Source organism: Pseudonaja textilis, chromosome 6 (assembly GCF_049901715.1).
Source record: "Pseudonaja textilis isolate UNSWEBS1 chromosome 6, rPseTex1.2, whole genome shotgun sequence".
In the NCBI taxonomy this organism is placed as follows: domain Eukaryota; kingdom Metazoa; phylum Chordata; class Lepidosauria; order Squamata; family Elapidae; genus Pseudonaja; species Pseudonaja textilis.
This window is the reverse complement of record NC_141995.1, coordinates 11,058,035-11,080,610: the sequence shown is the minus strand read 5'-3', so window position 1 is coordinate 11,080,610 and position 22,576 is coordinate 11,058,035. Positions and strand designations below refer to the sequence as shown.

At 41.9% G+C, this 22,576-nt stretch overlaps 1 protein-coding gene across 1 annotated transcript; it reads left to right on the top strand.

Moving 5' to 3' along the window:
* The first annotated feature begins 700 nt into the window (after positions 1–700).
* On the top strand, positions 701–19,931 carry LOC148125396 (placenta-specific gene 8 protein-like). Its single transcript, XM_087935791.1, has 5 exons — positions 701–989; positions 13,183–13,299; positions 14,825–14,949; positions 16,777–16,885; positions 19,766–19,931. The coding sequence occupies exons 2-4, from the start codon at positions 13,194–13,196 to the stop codon at positions 16,879–16,881; spliced, it is 336 nt and encodes a 111-aa protein (XP_087791917.1). The 5' UTR covers positions 701–989; positions 13,183–13,193; the 3' UTR covers positions 16,882–16,885; positions 19,766–19,931.
* The last annotated feature ends 2,645 nt before the right edge of the window (positions 19,932–22,576 follow it).

The window sequence follows — 22,576 nt, the reverse complement described above, 5'->3', positions numbered from 1 at the left end:
TTCCCTCCCCACCCCACTAACCTGCTTTGCAGCTCTGTTCTCCTGTGCAGGGCAACCAAAGAAGACTCAGCCAATCAGCTGGGACTCAATGGGAGGCAGAGAATAGATGGGGGCGAGGCCAGTCAGAGGTGGGATTTCCCGGTTCTCCAAACTACTCAAAATTTCCGCTACCGGTTCTCCAGAACTGGTCAGAATACCATCTCTGGTCTGGTGTGAATGAGTGGCGGTCTCGAGATATGTCAACTCTGTTATGACCCATTTCCTTGGAGAGAAGTCAGTTCAACACAGGATTTGGACACAGGGGAAACAGGGGAAGGACAGGGATTGGAAATGAGGACAAGAAATGTCATCCAGGTATTATTTTTCACAGACTGGAGGATAGATGGCGGGCAGTTGAATTCAGCAAAGAGAAGAGTTTTACTGATATGCTTAAATGCACCAATATAGTCACCAATCTCACAAATGCAATTCTGGACAGCTAATAAAAATTAAAGCTTCAACATAACCCAAAGGAGGGAAAGGTCACATGATTTTCTGACTCTAAACCAAGTTTGTAAGACTTGTTTGGAAGTTAATCATCTGGTTTTTAACTGTCCCATGAATTCAATGGAGTTTTCTCGAACCTGTCATACAAATTCCTTCCTTCCTTCCTTCCTTCCTTCCTTCCTTCCTTCCTTCCTTCCTTCCTTCCCTTCCCTTCCCTTCCCTTCCCTTCCCTTCCCTTCCCTCTCTTTTTCTCTCTAGCTATATCTCTTCATGAAATGTCTGTTTCCTCTATTTTATTCATATGCTTTTCTTTCCATATGAATACTATTGGATCTCAAGGTCTAATGAGATATGAGTTATCTTGCAAAACACTCTTAAAACAATTCCAACTTCCTCCTAATTACAGTATCAGAAGTTTAAAAGGTTGGTCAGTCACCTAACTATTTCTCTAATTGCTGTTAACTTCAAGGAAGCAAGATCTTGCATTCTCTTCTAAGCACAAAGTAAGTGACATGCATAATACCTCTGTCAATCTTTTTAAAGATTATTTTCTGTCAATGTTTAAAATAATTTGAGAGTTGACTAGAATTCTTCCTGGAAGGAAATCTACTTATACTGTAACAAACCTTACTTTATAAAAATTGTAAAATTAAAGACAAGCCTGGGATTAATGTTGTTTTTCTATACTATGTATTATTTTAAAGGTGCAGCCATAAAAAACCCATACCAAAAGAAATATTTGGGTTTCTTAAATATTTTGTGTAAGTTAAAAAAAAAGTTACAAACAGAGATGGGAAAATGTTTTACATACTGTAACAGCTTAGCCGCAAAAGAAGGAAGTGATATATAAAATTTAGGAAGAACCAGAATTGAATTTCAAGTAATGTTGGACTAAAGTCACACCTATGTCATACCTCTTTGTGTGGAATTTAAGGGGAATTTACGTGTGAATCACAGTTTGGCCAATTATGCTCAGAAATTTAAAAGGTAGATACCGAGAAGGATGAGATTTTTTTGAAACTTAGTTAAGTGAACCTTTGTCATGTAGCAGTTCAATCCCTGTGAATTCACTGAAAGATGTCAATCAGCCCTGATGTGCTAGTCATGAACAGGTGAAATCGTCCACTAATTTGGGGATTCTATTTAGGCTACAGGCAGAGTCCACTCTAAGAAATCCCTCAGGTTGCTGCAATAAGCTTATCCTGTTTAGATCCTGTTTCGTTGTCTTTATATGTGCAAATATTAAGCCTAGCTTTAAAGAGAGCCATTTTGGTGTAGCGGCTAAGGCATCAGGCTAAAAAAAAAACAAACAGAAGACCATGAGTTCTAATCTTGCCTTGGACCCTTGGGACAGGTTCTTTCTCTCAGCCTTAGGAAAGAGGCAATGACAAACCCCTTCTGAAAAACCTGGCTAAAAAAACTGCAGGGATTTTGTTCAGACAATCTCCTGAAATCGGACATGATTTTGTGGAGGAAAGTAGCTATGTGATATAGGGGAATTTGTGCAAACCATGTCTATTAGTTAGAGCGAATGCACTGTGCAAAACTAGAAAATGGATTGTCTCTCTCTCTGACTAAATTAAGCATAAGATTGTTGCTCTTTTTTGCTCCAGGTTTGGGGCAAACTATATATACTGAAAACTATATTTTTTCTTTTAAAACTAATTAGATGATCGGTGGAGATCAAAGTATGTTTATTCGATCCAAAGTTGTAGCTTTGGATGGGTGGCCATGCTAGGCCCGCCTTTTCGTCTTTTTGTTTAAAGATTTAGCCAGTCATTATCAATGGAATACAATGGAACAAAATGTGTTAGCTTATAACCATAGTCCCATTTTTTTACATTAATTAATGTATTTATATTTATTTATTTGATTTGTCAATCGCTTACAAGATAATAGGCATAGGTATAAACATGAGTAAGAATGCAGGAAATAGGTATAAATAAATGGAGACAATAGGGTGGGGACGGTAGGCACAATTGTGCACTTATGCACGCCCCTTACAGACCTCTTAGGAATGGAGTGAGGTCAATAGTGGATACTTTAAGATTAAAGGAGTGGTGGTTAGAGGATATAACAAGAATCAGGTAGTGCATTCCAGGCATTGACCACTCTGTTGCTGAAGTCATACTTTCTGCAATCAAGTTTGGAGCGGTTTACATTGAGTTTGTATCTGTCGTGTGCTCTTGTATTGTTGTGGTTGAAGGTGAAGTAGTCATTGACTGATAGGACATTGTAGCAGATCATTTTGTGTACTATGCTTAAATCCAACTATAGGTGGTGTAGTTCAAGGTTGTTCAAGCCCAAAATTTCAAGCCTGGTGATATAGGGTATTCTGTTGAGAGCAGAGGAGTGTAGTACTCGTGAAATATTTCTGGACGAGTAGAGTAGTCCATATGTTTTTGCAGTGTAGGAGTTGTAGATGCAGGACAATTTTTTTCTGAAACCAAATTGTTTTGGGGAGAGTAGGTTATTTGACTTCAAGTGGAGGGTAATGGATTGGTTAATGATTGATTCCATGACTTTGCATGTGACACAATTGGTCTGTAGTTTTCAACCAGGCTGGGGTCACCTTTTTTGAAGATAGGGATGACCATTGCTGAAGACCATAAGTTCAGTAATCACCATGAACCTTTTCCTCTTGTGTAACCTTCTTTCTTTCCATATTTTGTTAAATCCTGTTTCCTTGAAGAGTGAAAGCAGATGCCCCTTTATTTAAACACATGTCTCTTTATCTAGAGCTTATGGGTGTTTTATCTTTCTTACATATGTGTTTTCTATACATACGTCTTCTTTTACATGCGTATGCTATGTGATCTCTTTCTTGTTTCCAATGGAGAAGTTGGCTTTTACATGGTGAAAATTCTGCCTGTATTTGAAGATTTCCTTTACCTTAACTAATGAGAGTAGCGGACAGCTAACTCCGTGGATTTCCATTTTAATTTCCTTCAAAGCCTTGATAGCCAATATTGTTGAACTACAAGCAGTTCAAAGTGCATTAGTGAGCATTCAGAGTTAAAAGAAAAAAGTGACTTTGGACCATTTTTCACAGTTACGACCTTTGCAGGATCCCCATGCTCATGTGATCGAAATTCAGATGCTTGGAATCTGGTTCACATTTATGACCGTTGCTGTGTCCCAAGGTCACATGATCCCCTTTGGAGACCTTCTGGCAAGCAGTCAATGGGGAAGCCAGGTTTACTTAACAACCATGTTTTTAATGTAACCACTGCAGTGAATCCCTTAATTATTGTGGCAAGGGAGGTCATCACATTTCACTTGCCTTGCTTAGGACTGAAAACTATGCTCAGTTGTGGTTGTAAGGCGAGGATGACCTGTACTATTGTATTCCCAGAGCTCAGTTGTTGGAAGGAATTGTTCAGAAGCATGCGTGAATCTTATCTTTCCTTCTCCAACCATTGTGGATTATTAAAATACAGCTGCTAGACCGAAGTGAAGGAGATGCCAGTCTACCACCACTTGGCAGGGAACTAAAAGCCAGACAGAAGCCAGAGAGCTGTTCAAGAAGGTCATATAGCAGGGATGTCAAACTTAAGGCTTGGGGGCCGTATCCAGCCCATGGGATGCTTAGATCTGGCCTGCGGGGTTGCCATGGAAACAGAGAAGGACTGGTTTTCACTGGCAGAGGGTTGCAGGAGGCTGTGGCAGCCAATAATGGAACTCAGGAGCCGTTTTTGCTGGCAGAGTGCTCGGGCCACCACAGATGCTCCTGACACAAGTGATGTTGATTTGGCCATACCCACCCTGAGCACGCGCACCATGCCCCCCCCCCCCGAGGTCAAACACAACCCTGATGCATTCCTCAATGAAATAGAGTTTGACACCCCTGTCATATTTTAACACTAGCTCGATACCTGTACTTCGCTACGAAACTATGTGATCGGGCTTAGTGTCGGGGGAGGAAAATAAGGGGAAAAAATTCTGCCGCTGCCTACCAGCATCCATTGGTATACATCTGGCTAGTGTCTTGTCCATGTGTGAGACAGTTGAGGGCTGCCTAGAAATTGAAACAGTATTTGCTGTGTGAGCAAGAAGGAGACAGCAAGGAGCCTGGGCGTGGCTTAGCTCAACTGTTCTGTACTAAAGCTGCTTGGTGCTGTGAAACTGAAACTGACACTCCTCTCCTCTGCTTTGTTTTGCATTTGGGACAGGTTTCTTTTCAGGTGGGGAGGAGGAGTAGAACTCCTTAGCATCAGAGCATGTTAATAATAATATCCGAAATACTAATGCTCTGATGGTCATTTCAAAAAATTCTTTCAGTGAACACCTAGAAGCCAAGAGGAACACATGTGCCAAATTTCAAGTTTGTAGGCTTTACGGTTCTGGAGGTTTTGTGATGATGCGTGAGTGGTATTTCGCTTTTATATAGAGAGATTAGTCACTCAAGTCTTCCTAACATCTCCTCTCTTCTAAAGCAGTCTCCATAATATCATTCTATCTTCAACTATACTCAGGGGGTGGGATTCAACCGGTGTTACTACCAATTTGGTGACTATGTTTTGCGTGAGAAAAATTTGGTGGTCCGCAGAAAAATTATTTGCATTTTTTATATTGCACTAAATCAGGGGCTGGATACATGCAGTGAACGTTTGCATTGCTTCAGAGAGTGTCCCCCTCTGGCTTGGGGTCTGCTTCAGCCTCCTGGTGGAGGGCTTTGGGCAAAGGCTGGAGGGAAAAAGAGCCGGAAGTCCTTGTTCCAGTGGGACTGCATCATGGCCTGGAATTGATTGACCATCTCAGCCTGCTGGGCCTCCAGGCACCACTAGCTGGCCTTGCACTGCCACAGCTCTTCCCTCTGCTTGGAAAGCCTATGCTTGTAGTCCTCAGTGAGGTGCTTCTGCTGAACCTCCTTCTCGGTCAGATCCAATTTGAACCGAGCCGGCTGTTTTGCCAACTTTTTCTCCTGGTGGCTGCTTAGCTCCAACAGCTGCTTCCTGTTGAGGCTCTAAGGAGCCCGGACAGGCAGGCGAGGAGTGGCTGGGAGTGGAGGGGTGAGTAGAGGCCGGTGAGGCACCCCTCGACATAAGTGACATCAAGTTGCCCACGCCCACCCAGTCACATGACCACTTAGCCACGCCTAGATATAAAATCAAAAAAGTTTTTATTTTGTAATTCCTCATACTCTTGTTGCAACAAACCCTCAGCGGCAACACTGACAGCTGATGTTTGAAAGAGGGAAAACTCCCCTGATAAAGAAGCAGAAATGTCCGGAAGCTGTGAGCTCTCTACCTCAGCTTGTTAAGTCCCATTCCAGTGGATCGTATCTGTTAGAAAGGCTAATAAGCGAAGATGATAATTTATTACTTGCAACCGTTGAATGAATATCATTTTAAAAATCATCCACTTTAAGTTGTTTGGTAGGGTTGTATAAGGACTGTGTAGCTGAAAAAGGATGCTCCCTCCTCTTCCGTCTCCCGTTGCTCATGGTTGCTTCGAGACCTTGGTTTAAGGACTGGTGCACGTGTTAGGGAATCCGCTGTCCGCCCGGGGGAGCGTCGCCGCCAGCGGTCCTAAGAACACAATATATTGAACAAATTGGTGTATCCTGCAAGGGTGATCTATTATCCGATTTCTGACGCCCTGGTTTTCCACATATGTTTTCTTTACTGTATTCTTATATATATCTAACTTATCTGTATTTTGTCTTGTTATATATTTACGTTATGTTATTGATAAGGTCTTATGACTATTCAATTAAATAAACAATACCAATACCTAGCCACGCCCACGCAGCTGGTCATTAGACAGATCGTATTAGTGGTCTGCGGGATTTAAAATTACGAATTTAGTGGTCCCTGAGGTCCGAAAGGTTGGTGAACCCTGCTCTATATGATGTGCTAGAGTAATTTGCAACCATTAGCTCTTCCCAGATACAGAAGTCATGGAAGATTTCGTCCATATTTCTCAAAAACTATTACTCGTGGGAATATTCGTTGCAAGTGATGGACTAATAGATTCCTTGTCAAAAAAAAATTTTTTTCTTCAGCTTTCCTGCCCAAAATATAAAGCCAGTTTAAAGTGGATTAAGCACACTTTTTAATCAATTTTAAATTACCCGTATTTTTTGCACTATGAGACACCCCAGGCTTTAAGAGGCACCTAGCATTTGGGGAGGAAAACAAGGGAAAAAAATCTGCCTCTGCCTCCCAACAATTTTCCTCCTTGCAGCAAACAGCAAATAGCCTGGTCATCTTCAGCACAGCCCGATTTAGCAAGAGCCGCTGATTGGCAGTTGGATCGACCACACGGAATACCACCAATCAACTGTTTCAGGCCGCAGGGATTGCCGCCACCCATCGCCGCTGCTACCGCCCATCACCACTGCCACCTATTGCTGCCTCTGCGCCCTCCATTTTCTGCTTCTGCACGTCCCATTTTCTGCCCATTCCAGGCGGTGGATGTTGCTGCCGATCACTGCCAATCGCCACCGCCTGAAACAGGCCAAAAACGGGACACACAGAGACCGAAAATGGGGCATGCGGAGGCCAAAAAATGGGGTGCACGGAGGCCAAAAACAGGATGCAGGGAAACAGCCAATCAGCTGCTTGTGCTAACTCAGGCTGTGCTGAAGCTGACCGGGCTATTTGCTGTTTGCTGCAGGAAGGCAAATTGCTGGGAGGCAGAGGCTGAAGGGTGGGCACCAGCCGGTAGATGGGACTTTTGCAACATTTGCCATAGAAGACGCACAGACATTTCCACCCACTTTTTGGGGAGGGGAGAAGTGCGTCTTATAGTGCGAAAAATACAGTAGGTTCTAATCAGGATTAGCGCTGAGCCGAAAAATTCTGCCACATGCCTACCGTGCCTAAAATGTGTTTGATTTTGAATTGTTTCATTGAAAAGACTTTTGGAAAAATGTTCACAGATGAGTGCCGTATTTTGGCAACTGGATGTTCATAGGTTGGACAAGGGGTATATATAAATAATTTGTGTTTCACTCTGTGGAAATCTCTGCCATTGCAAGCGAACTCCTTGACATCCAATTTAATTCCTGAAAAAGTTTAGGAATAGAGTTTAGAAGAGTTTATAGTGTTCTTTTTTCCCCAGCAAGACCCATCCTTTAAAAACTGGAAATATTCCATTAAATTAAATAATCACCTGGTTTCTCTTCCGGCCAACACCCAGAGGCTCTTGTCTTTTTTATGACAGTCCATTTACTTTATTCCTCTTGTTGGCAAGTTATAAAAGAAATTAACTTTTAGCAAAGATAAAGAGGTCGAGCACATGGAGTACAGTAACTTATGATTTATTTCAAGCAATAAAGTAATTACTCTATTGTGAATTAGATCAGGGAAAAGAATTCCTTGATTAAGGTTGCTAAGTTTTCAGCTTTTTGAATACTTTCAAGGTTATGATTTTCTCATGTGAAATAGCCATATCTACTTTGTATGGACTATGTACTGATTTGTTGACAGTATTTTTTGTCTAATAAATTGCTGAAGATCACAATTATTATTTACTTGACTAAGACACTGGAGGGATGGAGAAACAGAAGAGAAGTGGCCTAATATACAGGTAGTTCTTGACTTACAAACCCAATTGGTACCAGGATTTCCATTGTTAATCGAGGCAGTTGTTAAGTGAATAATACCCAATTTTACGACCTTTTTTTACCAAGTTTATTAAGCGAATCAATGCAGTTGTTAAATAAATCACGCAGTCATTAAGAAATTCTGTCTTTTCTCGTTGATTTTGTGTATCAGACGCCGGATGGGAAGGTAGCAAATAATGATCATGTAACTTTGGGACACAGTTGATCCTACATAGGTGCTGGATGACAAGCACCCAACTTTTCATCAGGAGTTTGCAGGGTTGTTGCAATGGTCACAAGTGCGAGGAGCAAGGATATAACTTCTTCCACTGTCATTATAACTTTGAACAGTCGCTAAACAAATGGCCCCAAGTTGAGGACTATCTGTATGTGTCTAATCTGCAGAGGTTTCAAGGGGTTCAAAAAAGTCAAGATGGGGGCAATCATCTTCATAAGATTTAGTCCTCCAGGACAAATTCTCATCTCATCTACTTCTCTCATTGGTCAAATCAGTTTGGGAGTGGGGACAAAAAGTCATACTCAACTGCAGTGTGAGGAAATGCCAAGAGGTCAGTGTTAGGCCCTCTAATTTGGCCTATCCAGTTTCAGAGTAAGGATGCCATGCGAAAGATTGAAGTGGACACTTGCTGGGTGTCAGGCTTGTCCCAATTTGGTTCTTAGGAAAGAAAGACCCTCGACTCCATGGTTGAAGGGAAAGATTCAGACTCCTCACATCCCGGACATAAACTGTTTCAACTCCTTCCCTCAAAACAATGCTATAGAGCCCTGCACACCAGAACAACTAGACAGTTTTTCCCCGAACGGCATCACTCTGCTAAACAAATAATTACCTCAACATTGTTCAACTATTTACAAAGTCTGCACTATTATTACTATTAATCTTCTCATCACTCCTTGTCATCCATCCCCTCCCACTTGTGACTGTATGACTGTAACTTTGTCGCTTGTATCCTAGTAGGATTTGATTGCTTATTGTATCCTATGACTATCATTAAATATTGTACCTGATGATTCTTGACGCTTGACAAATGTATCTTTTCTTTTATGGACACAGAGAGCATTTGCACCAAAACAAATTCCTTGTGTGTCCAATCACACTTGGCCAATAAAAAAGAATTCTAATTCAGTTTTACTAAGTTTAAGTGGTTACAGCAGAAGCAAAGCTGGATCTGAATATTCCCTTGCAAAGCCTCTTCCCTTCCCCCTCCCCTTGACCAGTCTACTAGAGTCCAGTCACATTCATTTTAGATGTTTTGGGAATGTCTTTGAGTTTTGGAAAACAGCCTCTTCGATTTAGTTTCACGTTCTGCTTTCATGGTCTGTCCCTGGTTGGCTGGTTTGTTCCAGTTCCTCTGGTTCCTGTCTCTCTGTCATTCCCTCCCTTCATCCCGTTGCCAATTCACCCTTCCCCCTCTTCCTCCCCATTCCTCTGCATTTTATGGCAAGATGTCCACTAGCAGAACAAGATGTGCTGAAGATAGTAGGCCTGCCCCTGGGTTTTGGCTAAGGAAACCACTTCCTAGACATGGGATTTAGTTGGTTGCTGGGAGATAATAGGCAATGTTTTAATTATTTGGAAGCTCTGTTTTTTTAACCTCCTTTAGCAAACAGTGTGTCTTACAATTTGAAAGGACTGTAAAAAAAATACAAATGAACTAAAAATAAAACACAGTGAAACTTGGAACAGTAAACAGAATTACAGAGTAGGGGAATAAAGGGATAACAAAGCCAATCATTACATAAACTGTTCAGAAATCTTTCTTGGCAAGTTCATGCAGAGTTCAACAAATCTGACCAGAGGGAAAACTAGGCTTCAGAGCCCTGCAGAAGTCCAACAGGGTCAGGACATCTAAACCTTGGAGAAAATAATTAATGTCCCATGAGTAATGTCCCTCTGTCTTTCTTTGAGACAGAGAAACAACATTTCCTGGATTCCACAGAAATGTTCCTAAAAAGGACCTGAGCTTGCTCACCTTTCCAGATCTCATGGGACAAGTAGAGACAATTAGAGACAGGTATCCCCACAGATAACTCTGCCCTGGGCCACGAAGAGCTTAATAATAACCGATAATTTAAATGGTCTTCAAGGACAACCTCATGTAAAGTACACTGGAATGATCCAAAAAGAAGATGACCCGGGTATGAGTGACTTGAGAATAATCCTTTGATCTGGCACACATTTTGCACACAAGGAAGATCTGTGTAAAGGTTCTCCTGCCCCACTACACTTCCATCAGGAATGGTGAACATAAGTCAATCCCTAAACTATTTGCCATGGTTGCGCAGTGCTTAAAGTGCAGTACTGCAGGCTACTTCTGCTGACTGCTGGCTGCCTGCAATTTGGCAGTTCGAATCCCACCAGGCTCAAGGTTGACTCAGCCTTGCATCCTTCCGAGATGGGTAAAATGAGGACCCAGATTGTTGGGGGTAATTGGCTGACTCTGTAAACCACCTAGAGAGGGCTGTAAAGCACTGTGAAGCCGTATATAAGTCTAAGGGCTATTGCTATATACCAGTTCTATTCTGAGGAAGGGGGAGGAATTCTTTAATTTAGAATTAACGAAATAGGTTTTTAATGCTGCAAAGGTTAGACACCCCTGCTCCACCCATATCAAATAAAACTTTCTTCCTACAAAACATAAGGTTGAGTCTTCATGAAATCTCAGCGTATCTATTCATTTCTCATTATACATCCTTTAACAAACCTTAGTTTATCCCTTGTTTGCATTTATTTCAAGTTTTCTGGCAGTGGCTTCATTACAAAGCCACTCACTTTTCCATGGTGGCTGAGCTTCTCGCTGTCGAAGTGACCCTGGACCGTTTACAAAATGATTTTTTTAAAAAAGAGATAAGCTATAAGGCAACTGAAATTGAAAGAGATTACATAGAGACTGAAAACCATGAGGATGGCCGACACCACTGTGCTGGGGTTATCCCTCTCTATCACATGGGCCACACCCAACAAAGACCAACCACAGCAGGGCCCCAAGCTCTTCCAGAAGGCCAAAGGCAGTGGTGGGAGGAATGGACCTCACCTTGACCTTAACATGCTTTGCACATTAGAAACCCATAGAAAGGAGACATAAATGGCACAGTCCAAGCTTGGTGGGTTTTTTCTGCAGACATTTCATTACCAAACTAGGTGTTGTGGTTCACCGGCAGCCTGTGCAGACTGCAGCGGGATCGGACAGTGGGGAAGAATGGGGGTCAGTCCGGGAGTCTGAAGAGGACTCGGACGAGGGTCCTGCATCCAGTGCAGGGATGGGGCCAGGACCATCTGGGAGTTGGGTACTGCCTCCAGAGTCTTTGGAGTCTGGCAGCAGTGAGGCAGAGGATCCAAGGGAGCCTGTTCCCAATGCACAGAGCTGCTAGAAGGCAAGAGCAGCTGAAACAAAAGGGGCGACTTGGGAGTAAGGTTGGGAGGTGATTGCCCCTCCCATAAGGGATAAACGACAGGCCAAGATGATGAATTCTTTGTAGGAAGCAAAGTAGTTCATTCGGTTCAGGTTCATTTTTGAAGCTCTTTGTACTTGAATTGGAGTTTTTTTCTGGTTCATTTGATACTTCTGTTATTGGCAGCACTTCACAGAAAAGAAAGGTGGGTGCTTATCTTGAGGAACTATTTGAGATTCATTACTGGCTGGGAATGAAAACAATTCCCAGCGTTGCAATAAAATAAAATAAGACTTGTTTTTAAAATAAGCATGTGCGTAATTAAGGTCTAGGAAGCCTTGGTCAGAACACTAGGTAACATCATCAGTTCACTAGTTGGATAATGAAATGTCTGCAAGGAAGCCATCAAGTTCAGAAGGCACCAAGGACCTCATAACCCTGAACTACAAATATTCTCTTCCATCAATAAATGGTACATTTTATCTAATCTCCACTCCACTTCAGTTCTGTTTTAATATCTCCGGATTATTTCTACCAATGTTTAAATTGTAGTGCAAACTTTCCTTGGAAGTATCGGCAATAAAAAGATGTGTGCAGTAGGTCGGTGGTAACTCCTGCAGGAATTAATGTTGCTTCAAGATATCTCCTTTCCTAGACAAAGAGTTATTCTACACTATCATCTAAGTAGGGTCTAGTAATCGGGGGAAATGAAAATCCCAGCCACTGTAGTTTATCAATATACCCATATCCAGTACATACATGCCATTTTCCACTTATTTAATTTTAAAAAATGAAGCAAGGATCTCCCTATTAGATCTTGCTTCTTGTTCTTCTGGTTGTTATAGTTTTGTATTTATTTAGGTGGGGCTTTGTTCTTGATTTTGTAAATAGTGCTGAAGTTTGCTATAGGATGGCTTCCCAAGAATTTAAATAAAACAAATATTAAACAAAGGTGATTTATAGACAAAAGCATATTGCATTTGTTACATTTTTAGGCAACTGGTTCTTAGCAGCTGTTTTCCATGCCCACAAGGAACGCCACGCTGGCGATATTCTTGGGATATCATATATGTGGGTTTCTTGACTTTTAAGCTGTTCACACTCTAACTCCAAGTATCCTTGGATCAGCATGCTGACTAGAGAATTCTGGGAGCTGATGTCCTCTCAGGTCAAACTTGAGAAACACAGGGATAGATTAATATAATCATAATATGGTTTAAACCCAACACATTTCTCAAACAGATATAGCCACCACTCCTGGTAACAAAACATCTTTAGATCTTCTTAAAAGTGTCTACATGGTTATGAAGTGGATTCCAGTGGTGGGGTCCAAATTTTTTTACTATTGGTTCTGTGGGTGTGGCTTGGTGGGTGTGGCAGGGGAAGGATACTATAAAATCTCCAGTCAGAGGTGATATTTGCCAGTTCTCCGAACTACTCAAAACTTCTGCTTCCAGTTCTCCAGAACTGATCAGAACCTGCTGAATACCACCTCTGATTCCTTGGATTGAGCTAGCAGCTCAAGGATCTCCAATCTTGGCAACTTTTAAGACTTGTAGACTTCAACTCTCAGATTTCCTCAACCTGACTGGGGAATTCTGGGAGTTGAAGTCCACAAGTCTTCAAGTTGCCAAATTTGGAGGCCCTTGAGGTAACTAGCACCTTAGGATATTGTTGGAATTATTGATTTAACTTTAAAATATCATGTTCTTTCTCTTCTTCTGAATTAGGAACCCTCAAGATGAATCCTAACATGGTTATAAACCAGCCACAGATGACAGCGACCCAACATCAAAGTCATGAATGGCAAACCGACTTATTCGATTGTTTCAATGACTGGGGAGTGTGTAAGTAGCTATGTATATATCTCAGGGTGGAGACAGTTGTAGACTTGTTGGAATTCTTGACTAAATCTTGGACCAAATACTTCTCCAAACTGGAAGATTGTTGTGGTGAAAATACATTTTCACAATTTCAGTCACAAATTAACTTCCGTGGACCTTACTTCATACTTAAGTGGTCGGTAGAGGGGGCGTGCATAAGTGCACTAACATGCCTATCGTCTCTGTCATTGTATTTTTATTCTCTTATTCTTGTGCTCATTTTTGTTTGACAAATTCCAATAAATAAAATAAATAAAATTGTGATTATGTTTACTAAAGGTAGGTGTCAACTCTAAAATATTTCTATAGTCTTTTTAGAGTTGCCAACAGAAAGGAAGGGGTGTTGGTATTCAACCGGTTTGCACTGGATCGGGCGAACCGGTAGCAAGAATTTGGCGTGGGTTGTTGAACCGGTAGTAAGTTCTGGCTGGCCACACACCCGATCCGGTCACCCACCCGCCCGATGCTTGCTTACCCTGCCAGCCTGACATTCACCTAAGGTATTTCTTTTTTTCCCCTCCTGACAATCAGCTGTACATAGATCAACTGTGCTGGGATTCTCTTGCTGAGGCCCAGGAAGGCAAAAAATTGAAGGAGGAATTCAGCCTCCCCACTCCAGAGGAACTTTAGGGGGGCAAAAATGCCCCCCCGGCTCTTCTGAGGCTAGGAAGTTCCCAGAAATGAATGGAGGCTGCAAAAAAGCAAAAAAAAAAAAAAAAAAGCCACACCCACCCAGTCACATGGCCATGCCCACCAAGCCATGCCCACAGAAACGGTAGTAAAAAAAATTGAATCCCACCACTGGGGGGGGGGAAGGGTTTGAAAGAGCAGTGCGGCAGCTTGGAAATTGGAAGTGCATTCCATAAATAGTTTTCAAAGATAGTAGCTAGGGGATTGAAGTTTCTGCCGTGCAGAATTCTAACTGGAGAACATGATTGATGACTCTTGGCTATGAATGTGTCTCATTGGAGAATATGAATACATGGAGAATATGAATACACCCAGGGGGTGGGGGGAAACCAATAGATGGGGGCGGGGCCAGTCAGAGGTGGCATTTGCCGGTTCTCCGAACTACTCAAAATTTCCACTACCAGTTCTCCAGAACTGGTCAGAACCTGCAGAATACCACCTCTGCTTCAGGGCCTTGTGAAAGAATGTCAAAGTGGGAGCCAGTCTAATTTCTGCAGGGACAATTTTCCACAGGAAGGGACAATGTTCCACGCAGAAGGCCCTTCTTCTGGGTCCTGCCAGATGTATCTGCTTAGGAGAGGGGACTCACAACACCCCCTACCTCCCCATTCTAGTGAGTCCAGTGGATGCAATCGAGATGGTCCTTCAGATAACCTCATCCTTACTTGAACTTATAGTTGTTGGCATTTTGTTTCATAAAGAGCGTGTGGTATTCTTTGGGAGAGAACTCTATGGGGTGCTCTTACCATGTATAAACTCACCCAGATGGCATTTGCAAAAGTTTCTACTTCTTTTCTAGGTCTCTGTGGAATGTGTTGTCCCCTGTGTCTAGGATGCCAAATTGCCTCAGAAGTGGATGAATGCCCTCTTTGTGGCATAACCATGGCCTTTAGAACTCTCTATCGGACAAGATATGGCATTCCGGTGAGTAGAGGCTCTATACAGTACTTCCTTCCTGTTTTCATTTGGATTTTGAAAACATCTGTAACCTGGTTGTCAACTCATAAAATATTTCTATGGTCTTTTTAGAGTTGCCAACAGAAAGGAAGGAGGGAATAGTGCAGTAGTTTGCAAAAATGAAACTGCATTCCATAAATGTTTTCAAAGATTAGTAACTAGGTGACCGAAGTTTCTGTCACACAAAATTCTAACTGGAAAGCATGATTGATGACTCTTGGCTATGGATGTGTCCTATGGAAGAATATGAATTATGATATATCCAGGCAATGCCAGACCTTTTAACTCCCAAAAAATCCTTTTGAAGTTTTGGAAGTTTGGCTCAAGATTCATGATTTAAATGGGGTTAAGTGCTGGAATCCTGACACTAATTGTCTATGGAGATTGTCAATCATCCAGGCCATGGTTGTCCCAAAGGTGGTTTTTCCAAAAAGTAACTGGACTTTCTTGGTTTTTTTTTTCATTGAAAACATTCTGCTACTCATCCAAGAAGCTTCTTCAGTTCTGGAGAACTGAAGAACTTCTTGAATGAGAAGTAAAAGATTTTTAAAGATTTTCAAAGAAAAAAAATTGTTTAAAAAACATTAAAAAAAACTCCCAAGAAAATCTAGTTGCCTTTTGAAAAAGCACCTTTGGGGATTTTAACTTGGTTCTTGAATTAAATCTTTTCTGAATTTGTACTATGCATTAAATGGCAAAAAAAGCAGAGTGTGGATTTGCACAGCAGTTGGAGGAGAGATGCCACGAAGAAATGCAGGAGATGTGATTCTACCCATTTCAGTTTTCATTGTTAGGATCCTATTCAATTTGATTTTTGTAAGGATTTTTTTTCCTGACTCAGAAAGGATTTTTCAAAATGACCATAAGAGCATTAGTATTTTGTATATTATTATTAACACGCTCTGGAACTAAGGACTTCTATTCTCCCTCCCCACCTGGAAAGAAATCTGTTCCAAATGCAAAACACAAGCAGAGGAGTTTCAGTTTCAGTTTCACAGCACCAAGCAGCTTTAGTACAGAATAGTTGAGTTAAGTCACACCCAGGCTCCTTGCTGTCTCCTTCTTGCTCACACAGTAAATACTGTTTCAGTTTCCAGGCAGCCCTCAACTCTCTCACACACACTGATAGGACTCTAGCCAGATGAATATCAATGGATGCTGGTAGGCAGAGGCAGAATTTTCTTTTCGTTATTTTCGTCCTCAAAAACTAAGTCCAACCATATAGTTTCATAGCAAAGCACAGGTAGCATTTCTATAAATGTACACCAACCCAGTTTGTGTACAGAATTTTCCTAAAGGAATGTGTTTTATATAGACTTTCTCTAAGTTTACCTCTTTTTTCATCGGTGAACTATATTGCCAAATTAGGAAAAGGGTGGATTTCATAATGATAACTTTTGACCTGTGTGTAGGTGTGGAAATTCAGAAACCAGCCAGTTGGCATACACATACTGAACAAAAACTAAAAAAAATGGTCTTCCTCACCTCTAAAAGATTAAATATCTCTGAATATAATCAAAGCTGCCTTTTGGGGGGATGATGTATGTTAATTAATTAATGGAGGACTCCTTCCAAAATTGTGAAATTCAAGTCTTAGCAGTGATTATCTTGGCCGGGGACTTCTGAAATTTGAAATCCCAAATGACAAGCAGTTGGACAAAGGGTGTTTTACATTCTGAAATATTGATGCCTGCCATATTTGACATGTGAACAGCCCTCGCGCACGTATAATGTGACTCTCTCATCTACTTGCAAAAGAATTGTTCTGCTTTTAACTTATCTTCTGCTTAACAGGGATCCCTCCTGAGTGACTATTTTGCAACAGCATGTTGCACTTTTTGTAGTATTTGCCAACTCAAGAGAGACATCAATAAACGAAAAAGCAGGGGGATCTTCTAAAAAGGTTGGTGTTTACTCACTGGACGTAACATGCTAAACCTCGGGCGTTCAATCAGAGAAGCTAGGGAAAAATTGCCATAGGATACCAAAGTGGGATAGGTGCTTTAATGGAAGCACAGACGTATAGGATCTAAAAATACAGGTAGTCCTTGACTTACAACAGCTCATGTAGTGACCATTCAAAGTTAACAATGGTGTTGGAAAAAAGTAACTTCTGACCATTTTTTACCTTTCCAACGGTTACAGAGTTCTCCTGATTTACATTTGGATGTTTGACAACTGATTCATATTTATGACCGTTGCAGTGTCCCGGAGCCATGGGACCCTCTTCTGTCAAGTGCAGTCAAGAGGGAAGCCAGATTTACTTAACAACCGTGATTCTAATTTAACAACTGCAGTGATTCACTTAACAATGGTGGCAAGAAAATTTGTAAGATGGGGCAAAATTCACTTAACAAGTTTCTCATTTAACCACAGGCATTCTGGCCTCAATTATGGTCATATTTCAAGGACTACGTTTTCCAGACTTCCATTAGAGCTTATGACCACAATTGAACCCCAAATTTCCATTGCCAAGCAAGACAATGGCTCAAGTGAGTTTTGCCCCTTTTCATCATCTTACCACAGTTATTACATGAATCAGTGCGGTTGTTAAATTAGTAACACGATTGTTAGGAGAATCCAGCTTCCCCTTTGACTTTTCTTGTCAGAAAGTTGCAAAAAGTGATCACATGACTCTGTGACACCACAGGCCTCATAAATACAGGCCAAAATTTTGGTCATGGGGATGCTGCAATGGTCGTAAGTATGAAAAATGGTCATAAGGAACTTTTCCAGTGCCGTTGTAGCTTTGTGCGGTCACTAAATGAATGCTTATAAGCAGTGTAACAACCAGTTGGGTAAGCGCTTCGCACGCACGCAGAGCTTTTGCTACTGACCTTTTCCAGCAATCTCTGGGTATTAAACAGCCGACGTACGGCAATCCGCCGTGCCGCGTGAATCAGCTGAGCTTGAAAACCAGGATATAAAGCACAGACTAGAGTCAGGGCTGGTGGGTGAGCCCAACAGCTGTTTGCTCACAGCTGATCCTTGGAGTTAACAGTTCGCCCGAATCGGGCTGAACCAGTAGAATCCCACCCCTGTTTATAAGTCAAGGACTACTTGTATGGCCTAAAAGAGAAGAGAGGAGAAGGTTTTGTTACCAAAGGAAGCATTTTCATTGTTGGACTTAACTGGAAGTGAGCTAGTAGGAACCCACTGACATAAGAAAGTCCTCAGAGACAATTAATGCAATCAATCCTTGGACCCTGGAAATTTACAGCAAAAAATAAAATATCATTACATCCTCTTTTTTAAACTAATTTTTTATTAGTTACATTTTTAGTGCTTAATAAACACCATCTGGGTAATAAATTTGTTTACCAATACATATTACATTTTTAATCTCCACCTCTTTCTTCCAACTACTGTTAAAATAAGATTCCATGTTTGGTAATAGTCCATATCTTCTTTCTGTTTCATTTTTAATGTCAATCTGTCCATTTCTGCACACTCTAGTACAGGATTGTCAAACTCGATTTCATTGAGGGCTACTTTAGGGTTGTGATTGACCTCAGGGGAGCTGGGTTTGTGTGGCCAAGGTGTGTGTGGCCAACATGACATCACTCATGTTGGGGGGGGGGGCACCTGTGGAGATCTGAGTCCTCGGCCAGCAAAAATGGGCTCCCATTTTCAGCTGCAGAGGCCTCCTGCAGCCCTCTGTCAGTGGGGCTCCTTTTTTGCTGGCAGAGACACCAGGGGCTGGTCCTTCACTGTTTCCAGGGCAGCCCTGCAGGCCAGATCTAAGCACTCCACAGGCCAGATCCGGCCCCTGGACCTTGAGTTTGACACCCCTGGTCTAGTATCTTCTTAATTATTTCTTCATCTCGTGGTGTTTCTTCATTCTTCCAGCATTGCACAATACAGTCCTTGCTGCTGTCAAGACTTACAATATTAAATACGTACTTTTCTTATCAAGTTTACCTGTTATTATAACTAATAAAAATAGTTCAGGTTTAAAATCTACATGCTTTCCAATCATCTTTTCTAACCAATTATGTATTTTTTTTCCCCAATTTATTTTTGCCTTACCACAAGCCCACCACATATGATAGTATGTGCCCATTTTTTGATTACATTTCCAACATTTGCTAGACATCTTTTTAAACATTTTAGCTAACCTAGCTGGGGGTAAGTGCCATCTAAATAAAAATCATTACATTATTTACTCCTGCACCGCAAATTCAATAAAATATGCCTCCAGAACCCTGTGTTCTAACTGTGTATTACAGGTAGTCCTCAACTTCTAATTCACAATAAGGACCAGAAAATTCACTTTTAAGCAGTACAGTTAAGTGAAGCACCACGGAACTGTTCCGATTTTGCAACCGATTTTGCCATGCTTATTAAATGAGACATCATGTGATTATGATTTGCAGCTTCCTGCCAGTTTCCCATTACTTGATGAAAGCCGGTGGGGAAATTTGTAAAACAATATCACATGACTGCACACAACTACAATTCCCATAAGTGTGAACATATTGTCAAGTGCCCAGATTGTGATGACTTGCCCACAGGGATACTGTGATGGTCATAAATGGGATGAGTGGTCGTAAGTCCCTTTTTTTCAGCACCATTGCGACTTCAAACAGTCTCTAAATGAATAGTCATGAGTCAAGGACCACCTGTAGTTAGATATGCTCTATATTTGTATATAGAGTACAATATTTTCAGCAAAACAGAGTAAAAATGGTTTTAAAAAGTAGAAAAATCCCTCCTGCCCACACCCCAACTAAAAGAATTAGAAATGTTTGACTTTGTCTGAATTTTCTGTTTTCTGTTTCAGGTTTGGCTGTATTCAACAGTGCATGTCCTACTATCTCAAATCCATGTTATGCTTCCCAGATTATCTTTCATAATCAAACCAAATCGTTCTTTGAAATGATCCCCAGTAAATGATTTCTGTGGAAGATAATACACCGGATACAAAATAATACAGCTTGTTAAAGAAAGATACTGTGTGCAGTGTTCTTATTGGAAATTTATTAAGAATGAAAACAAAATCTTATTGCCATTTACGCACCCTCAGGTTGGCAGAAATACAAGGATATGTATATGTATATTTAGGCAATAAATTTGCTGTCTTATAGAAAATCTGTATATTGCCTCAGCAGGGGTTTCAATTTCAAGGCCCGCGGGCCAGATCTGGCTTGTGGGGTGGTTAGATTTGGCCTATGGGGCAGCCCTGGAAACATCAATGGACCAACCCGCAATGCCTCTGCCAGCAAAAATGGAGCTCGGGAGGGCCACGTTATGAGAGAGAGGCAGGGTCTGAGGGAAGTCCTGCTTTAGCACTTGGCCACCACATGCGCCCCCAACATGAGTAACGTCAAGCTGGCCACACCCACCTTGGACACTCCCCCTTTGCCCCCCCCAAGGTCAAACACAGTCCTGATGTGGCCCTCAATGAAATCAAGTTTGACACCCCTACCTCACAGCAGGATTGGGATTCTACCAGTTAAGCACCTATTTGCTAGAACCGGGTTGCGGCTGAAGCCTTTTATCTTTGATCCCCCCCCTACTAGGGCCCCACCGGCCTACAGTTCGGGCAACAATTTTGACTTGACGACTGTTTAAATACAGATGTGGACAATAAAGAAATATGAATATGTCCACATTTGTAATTAAACAGTCTCATCAGCAAAAATGCAGTTCAGAAAACAAAAAAAAAGAACCTTAGGCCCCCAGAATTCTGGGAATGAGTCTAAAGGATAAAAGAGCAAGTCCCCACCCCTGTTCTAAGCAGTTTGGAGAACCGGTTGTTAGAAGAAATTACTGGCCTAATCCTGTAAGGAAGGCAGGAAGGAAACATTCTGGTGTTGCTTACAGAAACTGCCTCTCCATTAACCCTTATTACATTCTTGACAGGACTAGACTTCCTGTCTCTGGAACGTCTGGAGTTTTTTTCCCTTCCTTTGGTGGTACTTCGCTTGTGTGGAGTGACCATTCAAAGTTACAGTGGCACTGAAAAAAGTGACTTGTGACCATTTTTCACACTTATGACTGTTGCAGCATCCTCACAGTCATGAGAGGCCAGGTGAAGAGATGCATAGCTCAATATGAATGATATTGAATTGGCCACACCCAGTCAATAACATGACCACCAAACCATGTCCACCCAGTCACATGACCACCAAGCCACACCCACCATCTAAGCCACACCCACAGAACTGGTTGTTAAACCATTTGAATCCCACCCCTGCCTCACAGCAATTTTTGGATGCTATTGTCTTAATTATGGTGAAATGAAAGCAACTCAAAAGTTTTCCATACATTTAAAAATAATTTCCTATCTATGCATACATCAATAATCTGCCTGGAAGAAAGAGGAAGCATTGTAACTTCTCTTTTTCCCCTGATGATCTTATTGCTGATAACGGTTCCCACTCAACGGTTCCTACTCACTTCCCATTTAGCAATAGGAAAGCACCAATTGTCTTCTTTGTGTCAGGAAATGGGTACTAGCAGGTTACGGGGATCCTCTTCTGTATTAACCTTCTATAGAGGATGGGTTGAAAGATTAGAGGGGAAGCCTTTGAGATGAAACTATGATTCATCCAACTGGGAAGAAAAATATGTGTATATGGAAGATTCCAGAACAAACGTATTGAATTTCTCTGGATTTCAGAAGAGAAACTGCTGCACAATGAATCTGTTTGTTAAAGAAGGAAGTTGGAACTGAGAGAGAGAAATATCTCTAGAATTGTTAGGGCTTACTTAAATGTAATATAACCATTACTGGAATAGATACCACAGCTCAGAAAGGTTCCTCCAAATAAAGGAGGATGCCCATCATAGTTAGCAATAATGAATATATTAACAATAGATGCTTCCAAAACTGAAACACTGGTCCAAATGAATAACATGGATTACAAAAAGAACACAATTCTCAAAGTGAAGACAAATAGAAAGCAAATAATTCATAAGCTTCTGCAAATTCTTGTAAGAAAAAATCTGAATATATATTGTTGTAGAGCGATGGAAGGAAGAGGCAAGAGCCAGAGTGAACAACGAACAGGCTTTATTACAGGGAATAAAGGGTTGCCGCGTCTGCCTTCTAACTAGCAGGTTAGCTGGCGGCAACAGGCTGGCTCTGCTCGACAGCCGGCTTTTATAGCCGGCTGTCAAACGGAGCCAGCCAATGGGAGCGGCTGGTGCTCCCGCTCAAACAGCGGACCTGGTTGGGGACTCCAACCAGTTCCAAAGACATAACACTCCTTTCCCCCAGCTGGGAACATGTGTAGTCCTTTAGGTAAGTCGGTTGTCTGCGCTGGCGACACGAACGTCGCAACCCGGGTAAACTGCTGGCTGGCGTCAAGTCCTTGCCCCCGGGAATCACCTCGGAGGTTGTTGGGGAATGGGCTTGGTCAGGTGTGGTGTTCTGCGAGTTCGGTAAGTCCCCCTGTTCGGGCTGACCTTGGTGAGTTGCTAGGTCCGGCTGGCAAACAGGTTCGCTTGGCTGTCGGCTCGGTGTCTCTAGTTGGAAGCTCGGGTCTTCCAGCAAACTCTCCTGGTCGACGGGTAGACCGGGTCCTGCAGGGAGCTTCCGTCTGAGCAGACTGGTACCGGCAGGGAGTCTTTTGTGCTGGAAGGTTGG

What these genes read in the sequence shown, in the direction of transcription:
- LOC148125396 (XM_087935791.1), top strand. Translation starts at nt 13,194, where the DNA reads ATGAATCCTAACATGGTTATAAACCAGCCACAGATGACAGCGACCCAA. An exon ending in TTTCAATGACTGGGGAGTGT is followed by an intron (nt 13,300 to 14,824) that starts GTAAGTAGCTAT and finishes CTTCTTTTCTAG; the next exon opens with GTCTCTGTGGAATGTGTTGT. An exon ending in GGACAAGATATGGCATTCCG is followed by an intron (nt 14,950 to 16,776) that starts GTGAGTAGAGGC and finishes TCTGCTTAACAG; the next exon opens with GGATCCCTCCTGAGTGACTA.